The following is an 18,715-nucleotide window of genomic DNA, read 5'->3' as shown; positions in this document are numbered from 1 at the left end:
TCACTGCCTTATACATCCCTCAGCACTGGCTTGTTCAAACTGAGGAATTACCACTTAAAATCATCATCTGCATCTCAATATTTGCAATGTTATGAAATGGAATGATTAAAAATGATATGTTACTATATCAATACATAACTCTAACCCTACCCCCCCCCCAAAAAAAAAGAGAGAAAAAAGATAGAACACACATACATACACACACTAAAATATAAATAAACAAACATACACTGTATTCTTATTAAATCTGAGCTTATATACATAAAACCTATTGATGCTGATACACGTAAAATAAATATAAGAAAATTCATATACATAGTAATATGTGCAAAGCCTAAAAAATGCGTACAATAAAACCTTTGAATACTCAGATCGGAGTTTCACAGCACACTGCATGAAATGCTTTGAACATGTAAACTGATCTGACACTTATCAGAGTGCACCATGTTCCATGGATACATACTATTTGAAGACATGCTTTCTTCACCAATGTTTCTACTTCTGGAGACATTCAGTCACTCCAAACAAAATTCAGCTGACACTTATAAACTAACTCTACACTTTTCACGACAGGAGGGTCAAAACAAAATCAAATATAAAGATTAAAAAAGCACACACACACACACACACACACAAACACATACTAAAAAGCAAATTTGCATGAAGATAAATAGAAGAGAAGATACTGCCTGCAGTAGACTTCAGAGTAGAGGTGTTGGAGGTCAGAGGTCAAATGTCATGAGGTGCCTTGGATGACCTTACGAATCCTCTCAGAGTCCTGCCTTATCTGCTCATTCTTTGGGTCAATCTTCAGTGCTGCCTCATAGTCTTGAAGACCTGGGTACAATGCCAAGTAATGAAATATGAACTGACAAGACAATTTTACTTTCAGCGCAGCATTATCGATATGAAGCACACACTGTAAATGAATTCCTAAAGGAATTATGACAGCAAGAATACCAAGCTGTGTGCGACAAATACATGTACAATGTGAACACATTCCTTACTTTTAGATCTAGTGTGCCACTTGACAAATCTAAAAATCTTATTATATGTGCCTGAAGTAAGAACAAAAAAATTAGATAAATTTTCGACAGAATGCGATGGGGTATTATGCATTTGATCATGTAAGATTACCGTCAAAATGAATAGAAATCTCTCACAAACTTTGCCAAGTCAATAAAAAAAAAAAAGATTCAAACATACTTTGATTTCAAACGAATTATGTGCAATTTGAACATTCCACTGCGGATATTCTCAGAGAAAAAGAACACATCTTCTACTGAGCAATCAAACATGCAACATGTTTGTTTATGTCAACAGCTAACCCACATACTAATATAACAGATGCCTCCATGGTTTTATATCACACCTGACATCATTTCATTTTTATACAGCATGCAATTGCAAGAGACAGCAAGGTTATAACACACAAGCACACAGAGACAAGCTGGTGTGATGTACCTTCTGCATACAGCTCCAGTTCACAGAATGCTGTTCCCCTCCTTGTGTAAGCCTTGAGACGAGATGAAGCATTGGCTTGGACAGGTGGAGTCAGAAGCTCAATGGCCTGAAAAAGGGTGCATGAATATGGCTTCAGTTTGTTTGTTTGTCTGTTTTATTTCAATGTGGTTTTAAAAAAAAAACTAAACAAACAAACAAACAAACAAACAAACACTATCAGCCTCAGGGCTGTTTTTCATTGAGTCAGTATATGGGTTTACAGCATAAATAATAACAGCACAATATGATACAAAAGATAACATTCACAACACAAGAAACAGCATATGGGCAAAAAAACAACAACAACAAACAACTACAGCAGAGACCGATTAAGGGAGATTAAAAAAACATACACAAAAAAAAAAAAACAGCAACAGTCATTTGCAATATCATAGTCTTTCTCTGCCAGGAAATTTGGACAGTATAATGTGCAATGCAATGGGGTTTTCTGTGCCAATTGGCACACAGAGCACACAGAGGGCTGAGCATAATTCATCATCTTAACATTTGGAGACTCCCACGTATGTTGTGCTCAATACCCTGTCTACCCCTGGGGACTACTCTACCTGACCAGGCTGAAACCTAATGGTGCACACATTCTACATCAAACCAAATCAGTTTCAAACTTAATACCAGGCTCGAAGTTATACACTTGTTTTACTGTTTGGATTTATTTTCAGTCTAAAACAACACACAAAGTACAGTATATGAGAAACTATAATACAATCATGAATGTTATAAATATAATAGACATTGGTAATGAAGATTTACGTGTATGTGGATAAAGTGCCTTGCTTAAGGCTGTAAGTACTGTGGCAGGTTTTGAACTTTACCTTTGAGCAGTCTTCGACACACTTGATAAAGTTGCGTAGTTTCAGATGGCAAGCAGCTCGGTTTGAGTAGAAACTGATGTAGAGCCATGTTAAGGGTCAACGTATACAACTGCACTTTTGGTGTCTCTGTGAAGTGCTGCACTGGCTGCATAAATACTGTATATGCCATATATTTCACAAGTCTAAATTTTCGCGAACCTGGAATTCCTGAAGATTTCGCGCATGGTGTCCTGTACTGAACGGAGAAAATGTACACGAGTACGTAGCATCCACATTGGGATCAGAGTCAATATTTTAGCGTGTCTTTAATTTCGCGAATAACACCCGACTCGCGAAATTCGCGAAAATAAAAACCTCACAAAATATTCAGCGTATACAGTAACACATTCATATAAATAATAACAACAGAAACCTATAAATGATAGATAAAGTGTGAGAACATTGGTGATTTCAAAACCTAGACTTAGTGAAATTGAAGTTGGAAGAAAGCAATTACACCGAGCGATAAGTTTGCTGTCTGTGGAATTACAAAGTATGATTATCAAGATTGTACGTACGGAAAGAATGTGGGGCTGAGGTCCCACTTTTGTTAAGCTAATAAAAGTGTGTCTTGAAAACAGTTAGCTATTTTATTCAAGGGTCATCACACAAATATTTATCATCATTGCAAAGAAAGGATACGCTGGCACTTTTCCATTTAGTCTGATGGCTGTGTTGTAGGCATTGACCGCAGCAAGAAAATTCCCTCCCTTGAAGAAAGAACTAAATGATGACAAAACAGGAAATACAAATGATATCAGATCAGCTCCTCATGCATAAAAGCAAATTGCAGTGAAGTTATCATACCTAATGTAATGGGTTACACTTTGCCTGTAGCTACTGCGAGTGGCTACAGAGCAATAACCAGTATATACAGTTGTATCATAACAATGAACTATTACATATCAAAATAGTTACATATTGTGGTAGTAGTGTTTGTGGTAGAGTAAGTTGTGTTTGTGATTGTTGTGGTGGTAATTGAAATGACAATTGTGGTTATGAAGGTTGTGGTTGTGGAAGTTGTGTTTGTGATATTGGTGGTAGGGGAACTGATGGGTGGTAGGGAAGTAAAAAGAGTGTTAGCTGTGGTAGATAAGGTTGCAGCAGTGTGGGTGAAAGTGATGGTGCAGGCTTTTGTTGTGGTATAGTGGTCTCTATAAGTAAGTACTAACAATAGTATCTGTAATGGTTGTAATAAGGATGTGGTTGAAAAGGAGAATGTAATAAGCAAGTAAGGGTAGCAATAATAGTTGTATATCTTTCTCACTGTACTTTTCTTCAGTTCATGTATTACCTGGTATTCAATGAAAGCAAATAACACAAAGATTTGATAACAGTTACCATGTAATGGATTGCCAAAATAAAAATAAAGACAACACAGACACACACGCACATCGAACATATGGTATATGCATGTATCCCTTCATATAAGAACTATTGCATGCTGTCTGTGTTACAATGTATGTCTGTATGATAGTATACTCACTCTCCCTTGTCTTTCAGCCAGAATGGATTCTTCTCTTCAGCAGTCAGATCATCATCATCAATCTCTGGGATTTTCCTTGCTTCTGCCTGCTTCTTGAGCCACTGCATGGTAGAGCAAGGAACCATGATGACAAAAATCTTAAAGGCACTCAATCATGGCGAGTGGTTTGTGCGGCACGGAGATGAACGCAACACGCTGCCTCACACATTCTGTATCAAATGTAGTGACCCCGAATGAGAATAGCGCTGGCTCAATGGGTCAGCGAACAAAACGCTAGGATACAAGAGAGCTCTCTGTGCTAATCTCCTAACCCAAAATGGCTGTCCGAGCGAGCCACGAGAGCTTCCGAATGGACGCACACTCTCAGCGCGCATGCGCATGAAGAGAGGCCAAAAGAGCCACACGTCTTCTGGCCTCTCTCCTCCAATCACCGCAGCTCACGGTCACAGTATTTGTGTATGATGCGTACACACACACGCACACACACACACACACACGTCTTCTGGCCTCTCTCCTCCAATCACCGCAGCTCGTGGTGACAATGTTTGTGTATGATGCGTGCACACACATGCACACACACACACACACGTGTCTCAGTGGCAGCATTGTCCCACACGTTTATGGATATAGCACCGAGTCTGGCATTGCGCAATTGCATGCACAAACTTCGGTCGTTCGGAGTTTACGTACCATATAAAGGGATGGCGATCGGCTGCCTTTAATATCCTCTTTTGGGTTCAGTGTTTTTGTGCCATACAGACACAAATTTTTTCACATATACACCCACACTGGCACACACAACCTTTTACAGGAGACCTCTGCATGATTTTTAGACTTTTATATTTGAACTGTAAATTGATTGTACTGAATACAGAGTTTCCAGATTTATAGTGATTGGGGTGAGGAATAAAAGAATGTTTTCAAAATGTATAACAAATTGCAATTAACAAGTATGATGACAGAGCAGCTTCACCATAGGATTGCATGAGTGGGGGCTCCAGGAAGCAGAACAAAAGAAGAAGGCATGTATGGATTCTACACAGGTGTTGTAATGGAATTACACAGCTACATTTCTGAAACATGTGAGCCTCCTATGTCATCAACATTTGTTTAAGGTTTTTTTCAGAGTATTGGTTTCTCTGCTGAGGACCACAATAAATCCACAAATATATACATGTGGCTGTTGATTTATGTACTACATGATGTGAAAATATGAATATTGTCTGGAATGCTCCTTTAACTCTATAAATAAAAAGAACTGTACAAATTTTCTCATACACTCCATCTCCTTCTCATCATGTGAAATGACATAAAAAACATAACAACAAATCATTCATATCAGGATGTATATCTAATAACAACTTAGTTCTCAAGTTATCAAAGCTGATGGACTTGTGCTGCTACACCATAGAGGGCAGCACACAGATACCACATGGAATATGGACTGACATACAGTGCATTGCAGTTCTATTTTATCAGAGAAATTAGTGTTTTGTGTACCAACCTCCTCTTCCTCTTGCACCCTTGACTCCCGAAGAGGGGTTGGAAAGACCCTGGGAGTGAAGGTAACTGAGATGTTCTGTCTGGACCGTGGTGGTGGAAGCTTGTCAATAAGAGATTTCTCGTCCCGAACCTCCTCCTCCTCATCATCATCATCCTCCCCTTCATCATCACCATCATCATGTCCTATCATGACCAGGATAACGGAGTAAGCAAAAAAACAAAGATGATAGATAGAGAAAAGTATAACACACAGAATTGCAAATTAATACTTCATAACCATGAAAAGCACTTGTCTTGACATGATAAACTGCAAAAATAAAAAATTAAAAAAAACATAAAGATGCACTAAAGTTAACCTGTTCTTCCCGTAATTCTCTGAGAACCTTCGATGTCAACAAATGAAATTCTTTTGGCTGGTCGACAAAGAATAAATAGGTTGGTAATCCACCTGCGTGAAAGCAGTCAAGTGGTACATGCAGCCCCTTTCCAAGGTCAACTGCATGTGCCATAGAACAATGCAAATTATCAATAGGACATGAGATATGAGTACAGTGTGCGCTGGGCTCTTTTGTTACATACTATATAAGGGCACAAAAATGTTGTCAGTTAAAGTCAAAATCTAATGAGCTCAGCCTTGATGGCTACATACAATTTTACATCTTCATACAAGTTTTGGGGGAAAACAAGTGCACTACTACAGTGGAAAAGGTAAATTAGACAAAAACATACACAGTTTTGATACAGGCAAAGAACATATGTCAATAGAAGAAACTCTCATCTTTGATCAAAGTGATGATATATTTTGGTCATCCCAACACAGATGAACATGAATTTAGGCCACAAATGTAGACACTCTTGTTTACCTTTTGGGAACCTGGTATACCAGATTTTCATAAGGAATGGGCTAATATGAGTGACTCAAGCAGTCACACTATATCTGTCCTAACCTAAATGTAAACCTTACTGAATGCTGGGTTCGGGTCATCTCCAGGTGGCTCCTCCTGAGTCTGTTTCTTCCATTCTTCCAGCTCCATGGTAACACGTTGGATCTCCGCCTCCTTGATCTCCCGGATCCTCTCTTTCTCCTCATTCTCCAGCTACATGTACATAACAGAGAAGAAATTAACTGCAATACCAGTGTTTTGAATGCTATATACACATCAAGCACAAGAAAATGGCAGGATTACTAATAGTGCACTTTTGTTGACACCTACACTGTATAGCAGCTACCTGCCTATAGCTGCCATCTCCCTCTATGGCCACTCCAAATTACCCTGTGGAGAAAAACTGCACTGAAGGCAGAGACTCCAACCCAAAGTACCTTCTGATCTGGAGATTCTCCCGCCTGAAACCCCGAGCAAACGGGAGACTCAAAGTTGATGTGTGCGAAGTGCGAAATTCCCAGGGTTCTAGATGCTCTCTGGAGCTATCTAAGGCTTATTTTTTTCAACATACGATAGAAATATGTTAGAAATCCTTTCCAACAGGAGACAAAGAGCCAGGGCGGGAGAAATTAAATCTCAAACGGGAGAACGGGAGATTTTGCAAAAATGGATTTTCGGCGGGAGATCTCCCGTCGAAAACGGGAGAGTTGGAGTCTCTGTGAAGGCACTGTTCATAGTGGTAATTGACTTCTTTCAAATTGCAAGTGACTACCACAGTCGTCTCTAGCAGTCAATATTTTACTGTTCATAGTGGCACCAATGTTCACATTAAACAATACGTGTATATGTCAACTAATTTTCTTTCCATAAGAGTTGCCAAATGTCCCTAGCAGCCATTTCAATATCCAATCATATTGTTAATCAAACATGTGGAAGATAAATAGTTACAAAAATTTTGGTTTCAAACATTTACCATGAATAACAGATGCACAACATGTAGCAATCTCAGATATTTGGCATCCATTAATGAACATGAGACATACATGTGATGTTTTATGACAGATATGTGTTTGTGATGAATCCAAATAAGATATCAACCTGTCTACATTGGCCACCTACTTTGCTTCACCTTAGTGGTCACTGCACACAGGTTTGGTTGTAGTAGGACAATCGTGATTTACCAATACTGGCACCTCTTACCCTTATCTGCTCATTCAGAGCAAGTTTCTCCTTCTCTCTCTTCTCTCTTTTCTTCTCCTCCCTTTGCTCTTCTGCTTTTTTGTGGGCAGCAGTAACAGCAACCTGTCTCTTCTCTTTCAACTTTTCTTTGTCACCTGGAAAAAAAAAAAGGACTGGGAATGTCCATATCTGAGATACATAAAGGAAATCCTATCATCCAGTGAAACTTGACAACTTCCAACTGGCAATGAGAACCTGTACAATGTCAAAGACACCAATGACAACATCTTGATTATATCATTTGACAAAGCTGGATCTCATTCTGCTGGAAATTACATTAAACAACATTATCAAGAGGTGGGTTGTGATAACAGGGCTAACTGCTGCAGTTATGGTGATGCTAGAAAATTTCTAACGTTGCTTTGAGAACTTTAGAAGGGCTTCAAAAAGTAGGCAAACATAACATGAGAATGGGCAGCTGGTTGATTTACTCAGCAAAGTTTTCCAAAAATTGTGGGGGTATGCCTGGTGGTACTATTTCCAAATATCTGGAAATGCTAGAACACATTCTACAAACATTTACTGGCACATACATGTAGACAGATAATTTGGAAAAAAATGTTATTTTCTTATTTTAGTACTTTGCTTGCATGAGGTTGCAAGCATCTAGGCTGAAAACACTATGGAATTGCATGAGGAATCCTATGACAGCATTAATACTTCATCAGCTTCACCTGTTGATGAAAGTTGCCCCCATGTCCCTGGCTCCTTCTTAGTTAGCTTAAAGGTGATGACACTGTCTCCAAGCTGAGCCACACTCCTCCCATCATCAACATCACCGAAGAGAAACACCTCAAAGATGTATGGAGGGCTGTTGACCTATAAATCAGTGAATTGAGTATAAGAAAGGTAACTATGCTGATGAGTTCTGTGTCTTCAATAGGTTTGGCCTGTTTATACAAACTAATAATGTCACAATGTGTACTGCAACAAATGGCATACATAGAATATGGCACTTGCAAATAAACTTTCAAATGCATGTAATTCACTTTTTTCTAAATTTGAAAATATGCTGAAGTGACAGGATTACAATTGCTTTTGCAAATGTTATGTGAAATCCCAATTACAAAAATGCATGTATTTGTCTGTAATGCAGTATATGTAAAGATATTGTTGTTTATTAAAGATGAGCTTAATAGGCATTGATAACAATTCATTATGAATGTCCAAGGTCATAGTCCCCTTTAGTACAGATTACATGTAGAATCTAAGTCTTGATTTTTGCCACTGTCACACTGAGATGTTTAAAATTTGCAATTAAAAGATTTGACAATCTACATCTATTTGTTACCCCTTAACAAAACACACAAACAAAAATACAAACACATGCATACTTACTCATGACATACAAACTGTATGACCTTTGAACCAATATTGTTAGTCCAGAAGTATCCGTTTGTTATCGCATTAAACAAATAGAAATGCATGAACTGATGAATTGAATGATTGAATGGCCCTCTTGCTCTCACATGTGATGATGGTACTGTCATACAAACTGTAAGATGAGCTGAGGAGGGTACTTGGGCTCTTTGCTTTGGGGGGAATTCACCTTGAAAGAGAGTGTCATGTCACCCACATATTTCAGGATTTCTGCTGTTGCTATTACAATATAGCCTCTTCACTTCTAGCGATACCAGACAGTACTGAAGGAAGTCTTACAAAGGTTAGAAAACTTTTGTGGATGAAAACAAATGCCTGTAGCTTGTAATTCACTAACGATATCAAGAGAGCCCAGAGCTAAAGTCTTGAGATCAGACAGTTCACAACTTTTTTCTTCTAATGTGAACTAAATTTACTAGTGTTACAAATGTTCTACACTTTGTAAAACTCCTACTAACTTTGTTACAGTACTAACCTAGATCTACATTAAATTCACATTATCATGAATAAACATTGCGAGCAGGTTTTCAAACAATAATCATGACAATATTGTCATGATTATTGTTTGCAAACCTGCTCGCACCATGCACCAGTCTTAATAAATTTATATTTACTACAATTTCATTCTAAGAAAATAACTGTAAATATTTAGCATTTGGATCAAAAGTTAAGTAAAAGTTTACGTCATTCCTTATTCTATCTAGCTTTCAACGGCGTCACTGATTTACAGTAACACAGAGAACATACCGGTACATCAGCACATGGTAGACTATCGATGAGTCGAGTCAGCATCATTATGATAAATTACACGATACATGACACATGTACCACATAACACCAATGGCAACATATGGGACTGCACAAGAAAACTTAACTTGCCTTGATATAGTCATCGCTTGAAAATATATCTGCTTTCGAAGAACTGTTCCCTTTGATGGGGACAGTAATATGGACAGTTGTCTCTGTTTCTTCCCATGTATAGTCCTTGATTGCGATTGGCATTTTTAGCAAATTTACGTCCGACGTCCAGCTGTAGAAAGTGAAGTAGCGCGTTAGGACGTTTGACGTTTGCGTGGTAACCGTATGATGATGCTCCGACGCGTCGACCGTCGACCGTCCCTAGCCCTACGTGCTGGAGGGTCGACCGCGTGTATACTACACAAACTATGCACTGGCCTGAAGTTAGTTACTTATTCCTCGTTCGATATTCGCCACCTGAAGTTAGTTACTTATTCCTCGTTCGATATTCGCCACCTGAAGTTAGTTACTTATTCCTCGTTCGATATTCGCTACAGTGCAGACCCTATCTGAAGTTAGTTACTTATTCGTGCATGTTACCATACGCAGCCCTGCCGCTGTCGCATGGGGACGCACGGCGAATCACTGCGTCTGTTTTCTCGTTTGATATTCGCCATCGGGGGGGGGGGGGGGGGGGGGGGGTGGGGTTCATCAACGTTTGTCAGCGCTGACAACTTGAATCACCATAGTAACAGTCAGTGACCAGACCATCTCAGCCAATCAAAACCAAGGATTTTGCTGAAATTGTCAGCGCTGACAAACGTTGATGAAACACCCCCAGCCCTGTCCCTGTCGCACAGGGACGCCGCTTCGCACGGCGTCTGATCTGGCTACTTAGGGGCCTATTCCTCGTTCGACATTCGCAACTTGAAGTTGGTTTCTTGGACCCAAATTGTAGAAATGCCCACTAAAAAGTAGAACAAGATGGCAAGAACGTTGCCCACAAGAGGGGGAGGGGGGGGGGGGGCTCGGTCCTCTCCCCACTTTTTTTTTCATAACAGGTTGGGCTAAGACCTTTTTCTTTTTCTTTTTTTTTTTTTGCTCGTCAGCTGAAGAAACCATGAAGTGCCCCCACTTTTGAAAGCGTAGAGCCAACCATAAAACATGTACCTCCCCCAACACACACACAAACACACACACAAACACACAATAATCACATTTTTCCCTGGACGTGGCATCATTTGTTTGTTTTTTGTTTTTTGTTTTCTTTTGTTTCGTTTGTTTCTTGTTTTTTTCCCCCTTTTTTTTCTCTTGTCAGCAGCAGAAAGTGGAAGCGGCATTAGCAAAGAAAAGTAAAGGCCTTTTTTTTGGGGGGGGGATGTTTGGTTGTTTACTTGTTTACTTGCATTTTTGTTTTTTATTTTTGCTTAGCTTGCTTTGTTTTGTTTTTTTCTTACTTTTTACTTTCTTGCTCGCTTGTCAGCAGATCACCAAAACCCGAAAGTGGTACCTGAAATAAAAACTAAATGAAACCGATATGATTTAAATTGATGAATATCCTAAAATACTGGACATACTATAGACTCAAAGCCGAATTTTCTTGACATTGACCTAGTAGAACCCCATGGGCCGCCCCAAGCTAACTTGCCCTGCATTCCCTATATACAGTTTGTCAAGATAGGACAAGTGATTGGCTGGTCCATGCCGTCAGAGGCCCGTCAGGGCAACTACCACGCGTAAGATAAATGAATATGCTAATAAACATATAAAATCATTGGGGTGTTTTGTCGAGTTTGACCTACGAAAACCCCATGGGCCACCCCAAACTAACTTGTCCTGCTTTCCCTCAATGCAGTTTGTCAAGAAAGGATAAGTATTTTCCTGGCCCATGCCATCAGAAGCCTGTCAGGGCAAGTAAATATTATAACAGAAATGATTAACTAGATTATTGAATATGCTGAAATACATACAAATCTAGTACGGTACGGGTATTTTGGCGAGTTTGACCTACGAGAACCCCATGGGCCACCCCAAACTATAGACTTGCCCTGAATTTCCTATATACAGTTTGTCAAGATAGCACAAGTGATTGTCTGGCCCATGCCGTCAGAGGCCCGTAAGGGTAAGTAAATGTAACATGAATGAGTATGATGAATCAATCGTGCTAAAATACATAAATAATCATTGGGGTATTTTGGTGAGTTTAAACTACTAGAACCCAATGGGCCAACCCCAAATAACTTGCCCTCCATTCTCTACAGTTTGGAAAGAAAGGACAAGCAGTTGCCTGGTCCATTGTGTTAGAGGCCTGTCAGGGCAAGGAAATGTAACAGAAATAATTAAGATAAATGAATATACTAATGCTAAAATGAATATATAATCATTGGGGTATTTTGTCGAATTTGACCTACTAGAACCCCATGGGCCACCCTAAACTAACTTGCCCTGCATTCCCTACATACAGTGTGTCAAGAAAAGATAAGTGGTTTCCTGGCCCATGGCGTCAGAGGCCTGTCAGGGCAAGTAAACGTATAACAGGAATGATATGTTATTATTGAATATCCTGAAATGTACATACAATAATTATGATTTTAGGGGTATTTTGGCGAGTTTCACCTACGAGAACACCATGGGCCACCCCAAACTAACTTGCCCTGCTTTCCCTATATACAGTTTGTCAAGATAGGACAAGTGATTGTCTGGCCTATGCCGTCAGAGGCCCGTTAGGGCAACTAAAATGTAACAGGTATACGGGTAAAATAAATGCTGAAATGCTAAAATACATATATAATTGTAGGGGTATTTTGTCAAATTTGACCTACTAGAACCCCACGGGCCACCCCAAACTAACTTGCCCTGCATTCCCTACATACAGTTTGTCAAGAAAGAATAAGTGGTTTCCTCGCCCATGGCGTCACAGGGCTGTCAGGGGAAGTAAATGTAACAGGAATGATATAAGATTATTGAATATCCTGAAATACATACAATAATTATGATCTTAGGGGTATTCTGGCGAATTTTACCAACAAGAACCACATGGGCCACCCCAAACTAACTTGCCCTGCTTTCCCTATATACAGTTTGTCAATATAGGACAAGTGATTGTCTGGCCCATGCCGTCAGAGGCCGGGCAGGGCAACTAAATGTAACATATTGTACGGGTAAGATAAATGAATATGCTAATATACATACATAATCATAGGGGTATTTTGTCGAATTTGACCTACTAAAACCCCATGGGCCACCCCAAACTAACTTGCCCTGCATTCCCTACATTCACTTTGTCAAGAAAAGATAAGTGGTTTCCTGGCCCATGGCGTCACAGCGCTGTCAGGGCAAATAAATGTCACAGGAATGATATAAGATTATTGAATATCCTGAAATACACACAATAATTATGATTTTAGGGGTATTTTGGCGAGTTTCACCTACGAGAACACCATGGGCCACCCCAAACTAACTTGCCCTGCTTTCCCTATATACAGTTTGTCAACATAGGACAAGTGATTGTCTGGCCCATGCCGTCAGAGACCCGTCAGGGCAACTGAATGTAACAGGTACGGGTAAGATAAATGAATATGCTAAAATGCATGTAGGGGTATTTTGTCGAATTTGACCTACTAAAACCCCATGGGCCACCCCAAACTAACTTGCCCTACATTCCCTACATACAGTTTGTCACGAAAGGATAAGTGGTTTCCTGGCCCATGGCGTCACAGGGCAGTCAGGGCAAGTAAATGTAACAGGAATGATATAAGATTATTGAACATCCTGAAATACATACAATAATCATGACTTTAGGAGTATTGCGGCAACTTTGACCTACGAGAACACCATGGGCCACCCCAAACTAACTTGCCCTGCTTTCCCTATATAACGTTTGTCAAGACAGGACAAGTTAGTGATTGTCTGGCCTATGCCGTCAGAGGCCCGTTAGGGCAACTAAAATGTAACAGGTACGGGTAAAATAAATGCTGAAATGCTAAAATACATATATAATTGTAGGGGTATTTTGTCAAATTTGACCTACTAGAACCCCACGGGCCACCCCAAACTAACTTGCCCTGCATTCCCTACATACAGTTTGTCAAGAAAGAATAAGTGGTTTCCTCGCCCATGGCGTCACAGGGCTGTCAGGGGAAGTAAATGTAACAGGAATGATATAAGATTATTGAATATCCTGAAATACATACAATAATTATGATCTTAGGGGTATTCTGGCGAATTTTACCAACAAGAACCACATGGGCCACCCCAAACTAACTTGCCCTGCTTTCCCTATATACAGTTTGTCAATATAGGACAAGTGATTGTCTGGCCCATGCCGTCAGAGGCCGGGCAGGGCAACTAAATGTAACATATTGTACGGGTAAGATAAATGAATATGCTAATATACATACATAATCATAGGGGTATTTTGTCGAATTTGACCTACTAAAACCCCATGGGCCACCCCAAACTAACTTGCCCTACATTCCCTACATACAGTTTGTCAAGAAAGGATAAGTGGTGTCCTGGCCCATGGCGTCACAGGGCAGTCAGGGCAAGTAAATGTAACAGGAATGATATAAGATTATTGAACATCCTGAAATACATACAATAATCATGACTTTAGGAGTATTGCGGCAACTTTGACCTACGAGAACACCATGGGCAACCCCAAACTAACTTGCCCTGCTTTCCCTATATAACGTTTGTCAAGACAGGACAAGTGATTGTCTGGCCCATGCCGTCAGAGGCCCGTCACGGCAACTAAAATGTAACAGGTACGGGTAAGATAAATAAATATGCTAAAATACATATATAATCGTAGGGGTATTTTGTCGAATTTGACCTAATAGAACCCCATGGGCCACCCAAACTAACTTGCCCTGCATTCCCTACATACAGTTTGTCAAGAAAGGATAAGTGGTTTCCTGGCCCATGGCGTTACAGGGCTGTCAGGGCAAGTAAATGTAACAGGAATGATATAAGATTATTGAATATCCTGAAATACATACAATAATTATGATCTTAGGGGTATTTTGGCGAGTTTTACCTACAAGAACCCCATGGGCCACCCCAAACTAACTTGCCCTGCTTTCCCTATATACAGTTTGTCAATATAGGACAAGTGATTGTCTGGCCCATGCCGTCAGAGGCCGGGCAGGGCAACTAAATGTAACATATTGTACGGGTAAGATAAATGAATATGCTAATATACATACATAATCAAAGGGGTATTTTGTCGAATTTGACCTACTAAAACCCCATGGGCCACCCCAAACTAACTTGCCCTGCATTCCCTACATACAGCTTGTCAAGAAAGGATAAGTGGTTTTCTGGCCCATGGCGTCACAGGGCAGTGAGGGCAAGTAAATGTAACAGGAATGATATAAGATTATTGAACATCCTGAAATACATACAATAATTATTACTTTAGGGGTATTTTGGCAACTTTGACCTACGAGAACCCCATGGGCCACCCCAAACTAACTTGCCCTGCTTTCCCTATATACAGTTTGTCAATATAGGACAAGTGATTGTCTGACCCATGCCGTCAGAGGCCGGGCAGGGCAACTAAATGTAACATATTGTATGGGTAAGATAAATGAATATGCTAATATACATACATAATCATAGGGGTATTTTGTCGAATTTGACCTACTAAAACCCCATGGGCCACCCCAAACTAACTTGCCCTGCATCCCCTACATTCAGTTTGTCAAGAAAAGATAAGTTGTTTCCTAGCCAATGGCGTCACAGCGCTGTCAGGGCAAATAAATATCACAGGAATGATATAAGATTATTGAATATCCAGAAATACACACAATAATTATGATTTTAGGTGTATTTTGGCGAGTTTCACCTACGAGAACACAGTGGGAAACCCCAAACTAACCTCCCCTGCTTTCCCTATATACAGTTCGTCAACATAGGACAAGTGGTTTCATAGCCTATGGCGTCAGAGGCCTGTCAAGGCAAGTAAACGTATAACATGAATGATTAAGATTATTCAATATGCTCAAAATACATACAATAATTATGATCTTAGGGGTATTGTGGCGACTTTGACCTACGAGAACCCCATGGGCCACCCCAAACTAACTTTCCCTGCTTTCCCTATATACAGTTTGTCAAGATAGGACAAGTGATTGTCTGGCCCATGCCGTCAGAGGCCCGTCAGGGCAACTAAAATGTAACAGGTACGGGTAAGATAAATGAATATGCTAAAATAGATATATAATCATAGGGGTATTTTCTCGAATTTGACCTACTAAAACGCCATGGGCCACCCCAAACTAACTTGCGCTGCATTCCCTACATACAGTTTGTCAAGAAAGAATAAGTGGTTTCCTGGCCCATGGCGTCACAGGGCTGTCAGGGCAATTAAATGTAACATGAATGATATAAGATTATTGAATATCCTGAAATACATACAATAATTATGATTTTAGGGGTATTTTGGCGAGTTTTACCTACAAGAACCCCATGGGCCACCCCAAACTAACTTGCCCTGCTTTCCCTATATACAGTTTGTCAATATAGGACAAGTGATTGTCTGGCCCATGCCGTCAGAGGCCGGGCAGGGCAACTAAATGTAACATATTGTACGGGTAAGATAAATGAATATGCTAATATACATACATAATCATAGGGGTATTTTGTCGAATTTGACCTACTAAAACCCCATGGGCCACCCCAAACTAACTTGCCCTGCATTCCCTACATACAGTTTGTCAAGAAAGGATAAGTGGTTTCCTGGCCCATGGCGTCACAGGGCAGTCAGGGCAAGTAAATGTAACAGGAATGATATAAGATTATTGAACATCCTGAAATACATACAATAATTATGACTTTAGGGGTATTGCGGCAACTTTGACCTACAAGAACCTCATGGGCCAGCCCAAACTAACTTGCCCTGCTTTCCCTATATACAGTTTGTCAAGACAGGACAAGTGATTGCCTGGCCCATGCCGTCAGAGGCCTGTCAGGGCAACTAAAATGTAACAGGTACGGGTAAGATAAATGAATATGCTAAAATAGATATATAATCGTAGGGGTATTTTGTCGAATTTGACCTACTAAAACGCCATGGGCCACCCCAAACTAACTTGCCCTGCATTCCCTACATACAGTTTGTCAAGAAAGAATAAGTGGTTTCCTGGCCCATGGCGTCACAGGGCTGTCAGGGGAAGTAAATGTAACAGGAATGATATAAGATTATTGAATATCCTGAAATACATACAATAATTATGATCTTAGGGGTATTTTGGCGAGTTTTACCTACAAGAACCCCATGGGCCACCCCAAACTAACTTGCCCTGCTTTCCCTATATACAGTTTGTCAAGACAGGACAAGTGATTGCCTGGCCCATGCCGTCAGAGGCCCGTCAGGGCAACTAAAATGTAACAGGTACGGGTAAGATAAATGAATATGCTAAAATACTGTGACGCGAGGAGGGGGTTGTTGTTGGCCCCTATGTAAAGAAATAAGATTGTTTGATGAGCCACTCAACCATTAATAAACCTCCTTTCGTAACTTGCTGCCACCACATACTTTTCAGGGGTATGAACCCTTATCGAAAGACAATAAGTGAATGTCAATCAATACAACACGAAGAAACTCTTGAGGAAATCAAATACGAGGGGGGGGGGGGGGGGTGGTTGTCATCCAGCTAGAATAGCAACTACAGGCTCAACCAATAGCCAAACGCTAAACTCAGCTTTACCGCTCTCAATGCTACCAGTGCTCTGATTGGCTAAAAGCTGGCGCCCTTTAATACATGTGCTAGCTATTCAATCTGTGATCTGTAGCTGTGACTGTGTGAGCCTACTACGGCCAAACTCGTCATGGTGCCAAATTTCTGAGCTAACTCACCGTAATTCAACCATTATATGAAAATTTGCAGTATACATCTGTTCAAGTAAATGGTGAGTTCTATTTTTGATAAGTTGCTAACGTTTGACAACCACGATCTGACATTCTATGATAACTATTTGTTCACCGTGCAAAAGTCATTAGACTCAACAGAACATGCTCGAGATGCACACACGCATTCATGCACACATGCATATGTACACACGTGCTTGAACATCGAGCAGTCTGATCATCATCGTCACACATCGCCAATCGAACACACACTCAGACAGTTCCCCTTTGTTTTCCTCTATTGCATAGAATTTCCTTAGTTCCTAACCAGCAACCTCCTCATGTAACGTGACAAGGCATCCAAACTTCGATGGGGGGCCGTTCGTTGAAGGCGAACGTTTGTGCTTAAGACTATTAATTACATGTACCATACTAGACAGAAAGATCCGTCTGTCCGGAGGACTCTTTTGTATTTTGCCATTAACGCCGTCCTCCGTAGACAGACGGAAGGTTGTAGTACCCATTGCTGTGTGGATGTTCTTAATCACTGTCTCTATGGAAAATTGGGTGAGGTACCTCACCCTTCTCGATTGCGTCTAATTCACGGCCCTAGGTCGGCAAATTTAAGCTTGAATAGTTAAATCAACTATTCAAGAATAGACTACACTCACCAGATTAATGAATAATCCAATATTTTGGTCGAATTTTCAACGCAAAACACACATCAACCAGCCCGTCGCGTCGTCACGTTCAAACTGCAGAAACATACAGTATGAATCTATTAGCCAATCACATGCGAGGTAGTTTCTATGTGTTTTTTTTACTTAATAAAGTACCTCGCATGTGATTGGTTAACAGATTCAAAATGGCGACCTACAGCTTGCGATGTTGCGATATGGATAAAATTTCTGCATTATAACCGCGTTACTGTGAGTATTTCGATTGCAAAATGTGAGAAATTAACCCCAAATATTGCTGCATAATGTGTCATGTCATATCAAACTTGTTTGAATATAAAAAAGCTGTCTGAAATTTGGTTTATCGTAACGTTTGATCTGTGCGCTACTGCCACACAGGAGCTGGCATCATTGACTTCGGTCTGTATACGGAGGGGATCCGTGAAGCCAGACGCAGTCTCCGCGGAACATTCCCCGACGGACAGATACAGACCGATCTTTCGGTCAAGTACCATACGTACTAAAACTACTTCTTATGCTTTCACATCATGCATTCAATACAACTGACACAGCACAAGACA

General features: G+C 40.3%; 1 protein-coding gene across 1 annotated transcript; it reads right to left on the bottom strand.

Moving 5' to 3' along the window:
• Window positions 1-721: 721 nt before the first annotated feature.
• On the bottom strand, window positions 722-9,906 carry LOC139722322 (dynein axonemal assembly factor 4-like). The gene is made up of 10 exons (XM_071633632.1): window positions 9,747-9,906; window positions 8,162-8,306; window positions 7,449-7,582; window positions 6,329-6,461; window positions 5,366-5,547; window positions 3,862-3,962; window positions 3,018-3,098; window positions 2,337-2,409; window positions 1,465-1,570; window positions 722-837 (listed from the first exon to the last, which is right to left on the bottom strand). The coding sequence occupies exons 1-10, from the start codon at window positions 9,867-9,869 to the stop codon at window positions 737-739; spliced, it is 1,179 nt and encodes a 392-aa protein (XP_071489733.1). The 5' UTR covers window positions 9,870-9,906; the 3' UTR covers window positions 722-736.
• Between the last annotated feature and the right edge of the window lie 8,809 nt (window positions 9,907-18,715).

This window comes from Diadema antillarum, unplaced genomic scaffold (assembly GCF_040938485.1).
Source record: "Diadema antillarum isolate AM-2024a unplaced genomic scaffold, OU_Dant_1.0 scf00000163, whole genome shotgun sequence".
Classification (NCBI taxonomy): domain Eukaryota; kingdom Metazoa; phylum Echinodermata; class Echinoidea; order Diadematoida; family Diadematidae; genus Diadema; species Diadema antillarum.
This window is presented reverse-complemented; position numbering and strand designations above follow the sequence as displayed.

Excerpts from the sequence above, each read along its gene's own strand:
- LOC139722322 (XM_071633632.1), bottom strand. The coding sequence starts at position 9,869 with ATGCCAATCGCAATCAAGGACTATACATGGGAAGAAACAGAGACAACT. Across the intron at positions 8,307-9,746 it reads CAAGCGATGACTATATCAAG|GTCAACAGCCCTCCATACAT; the intron begins GCAAGTTAAGTT and ends ACTGATTTATAG. Across the intron at positions 6,462-7,448 it reads CTCTGAATGAGCAGATAAGG|CTGGAGAATGAGGAGAAAGA; the intron begins GTAAGAGGTGCC and ends ATGTACATGTAG.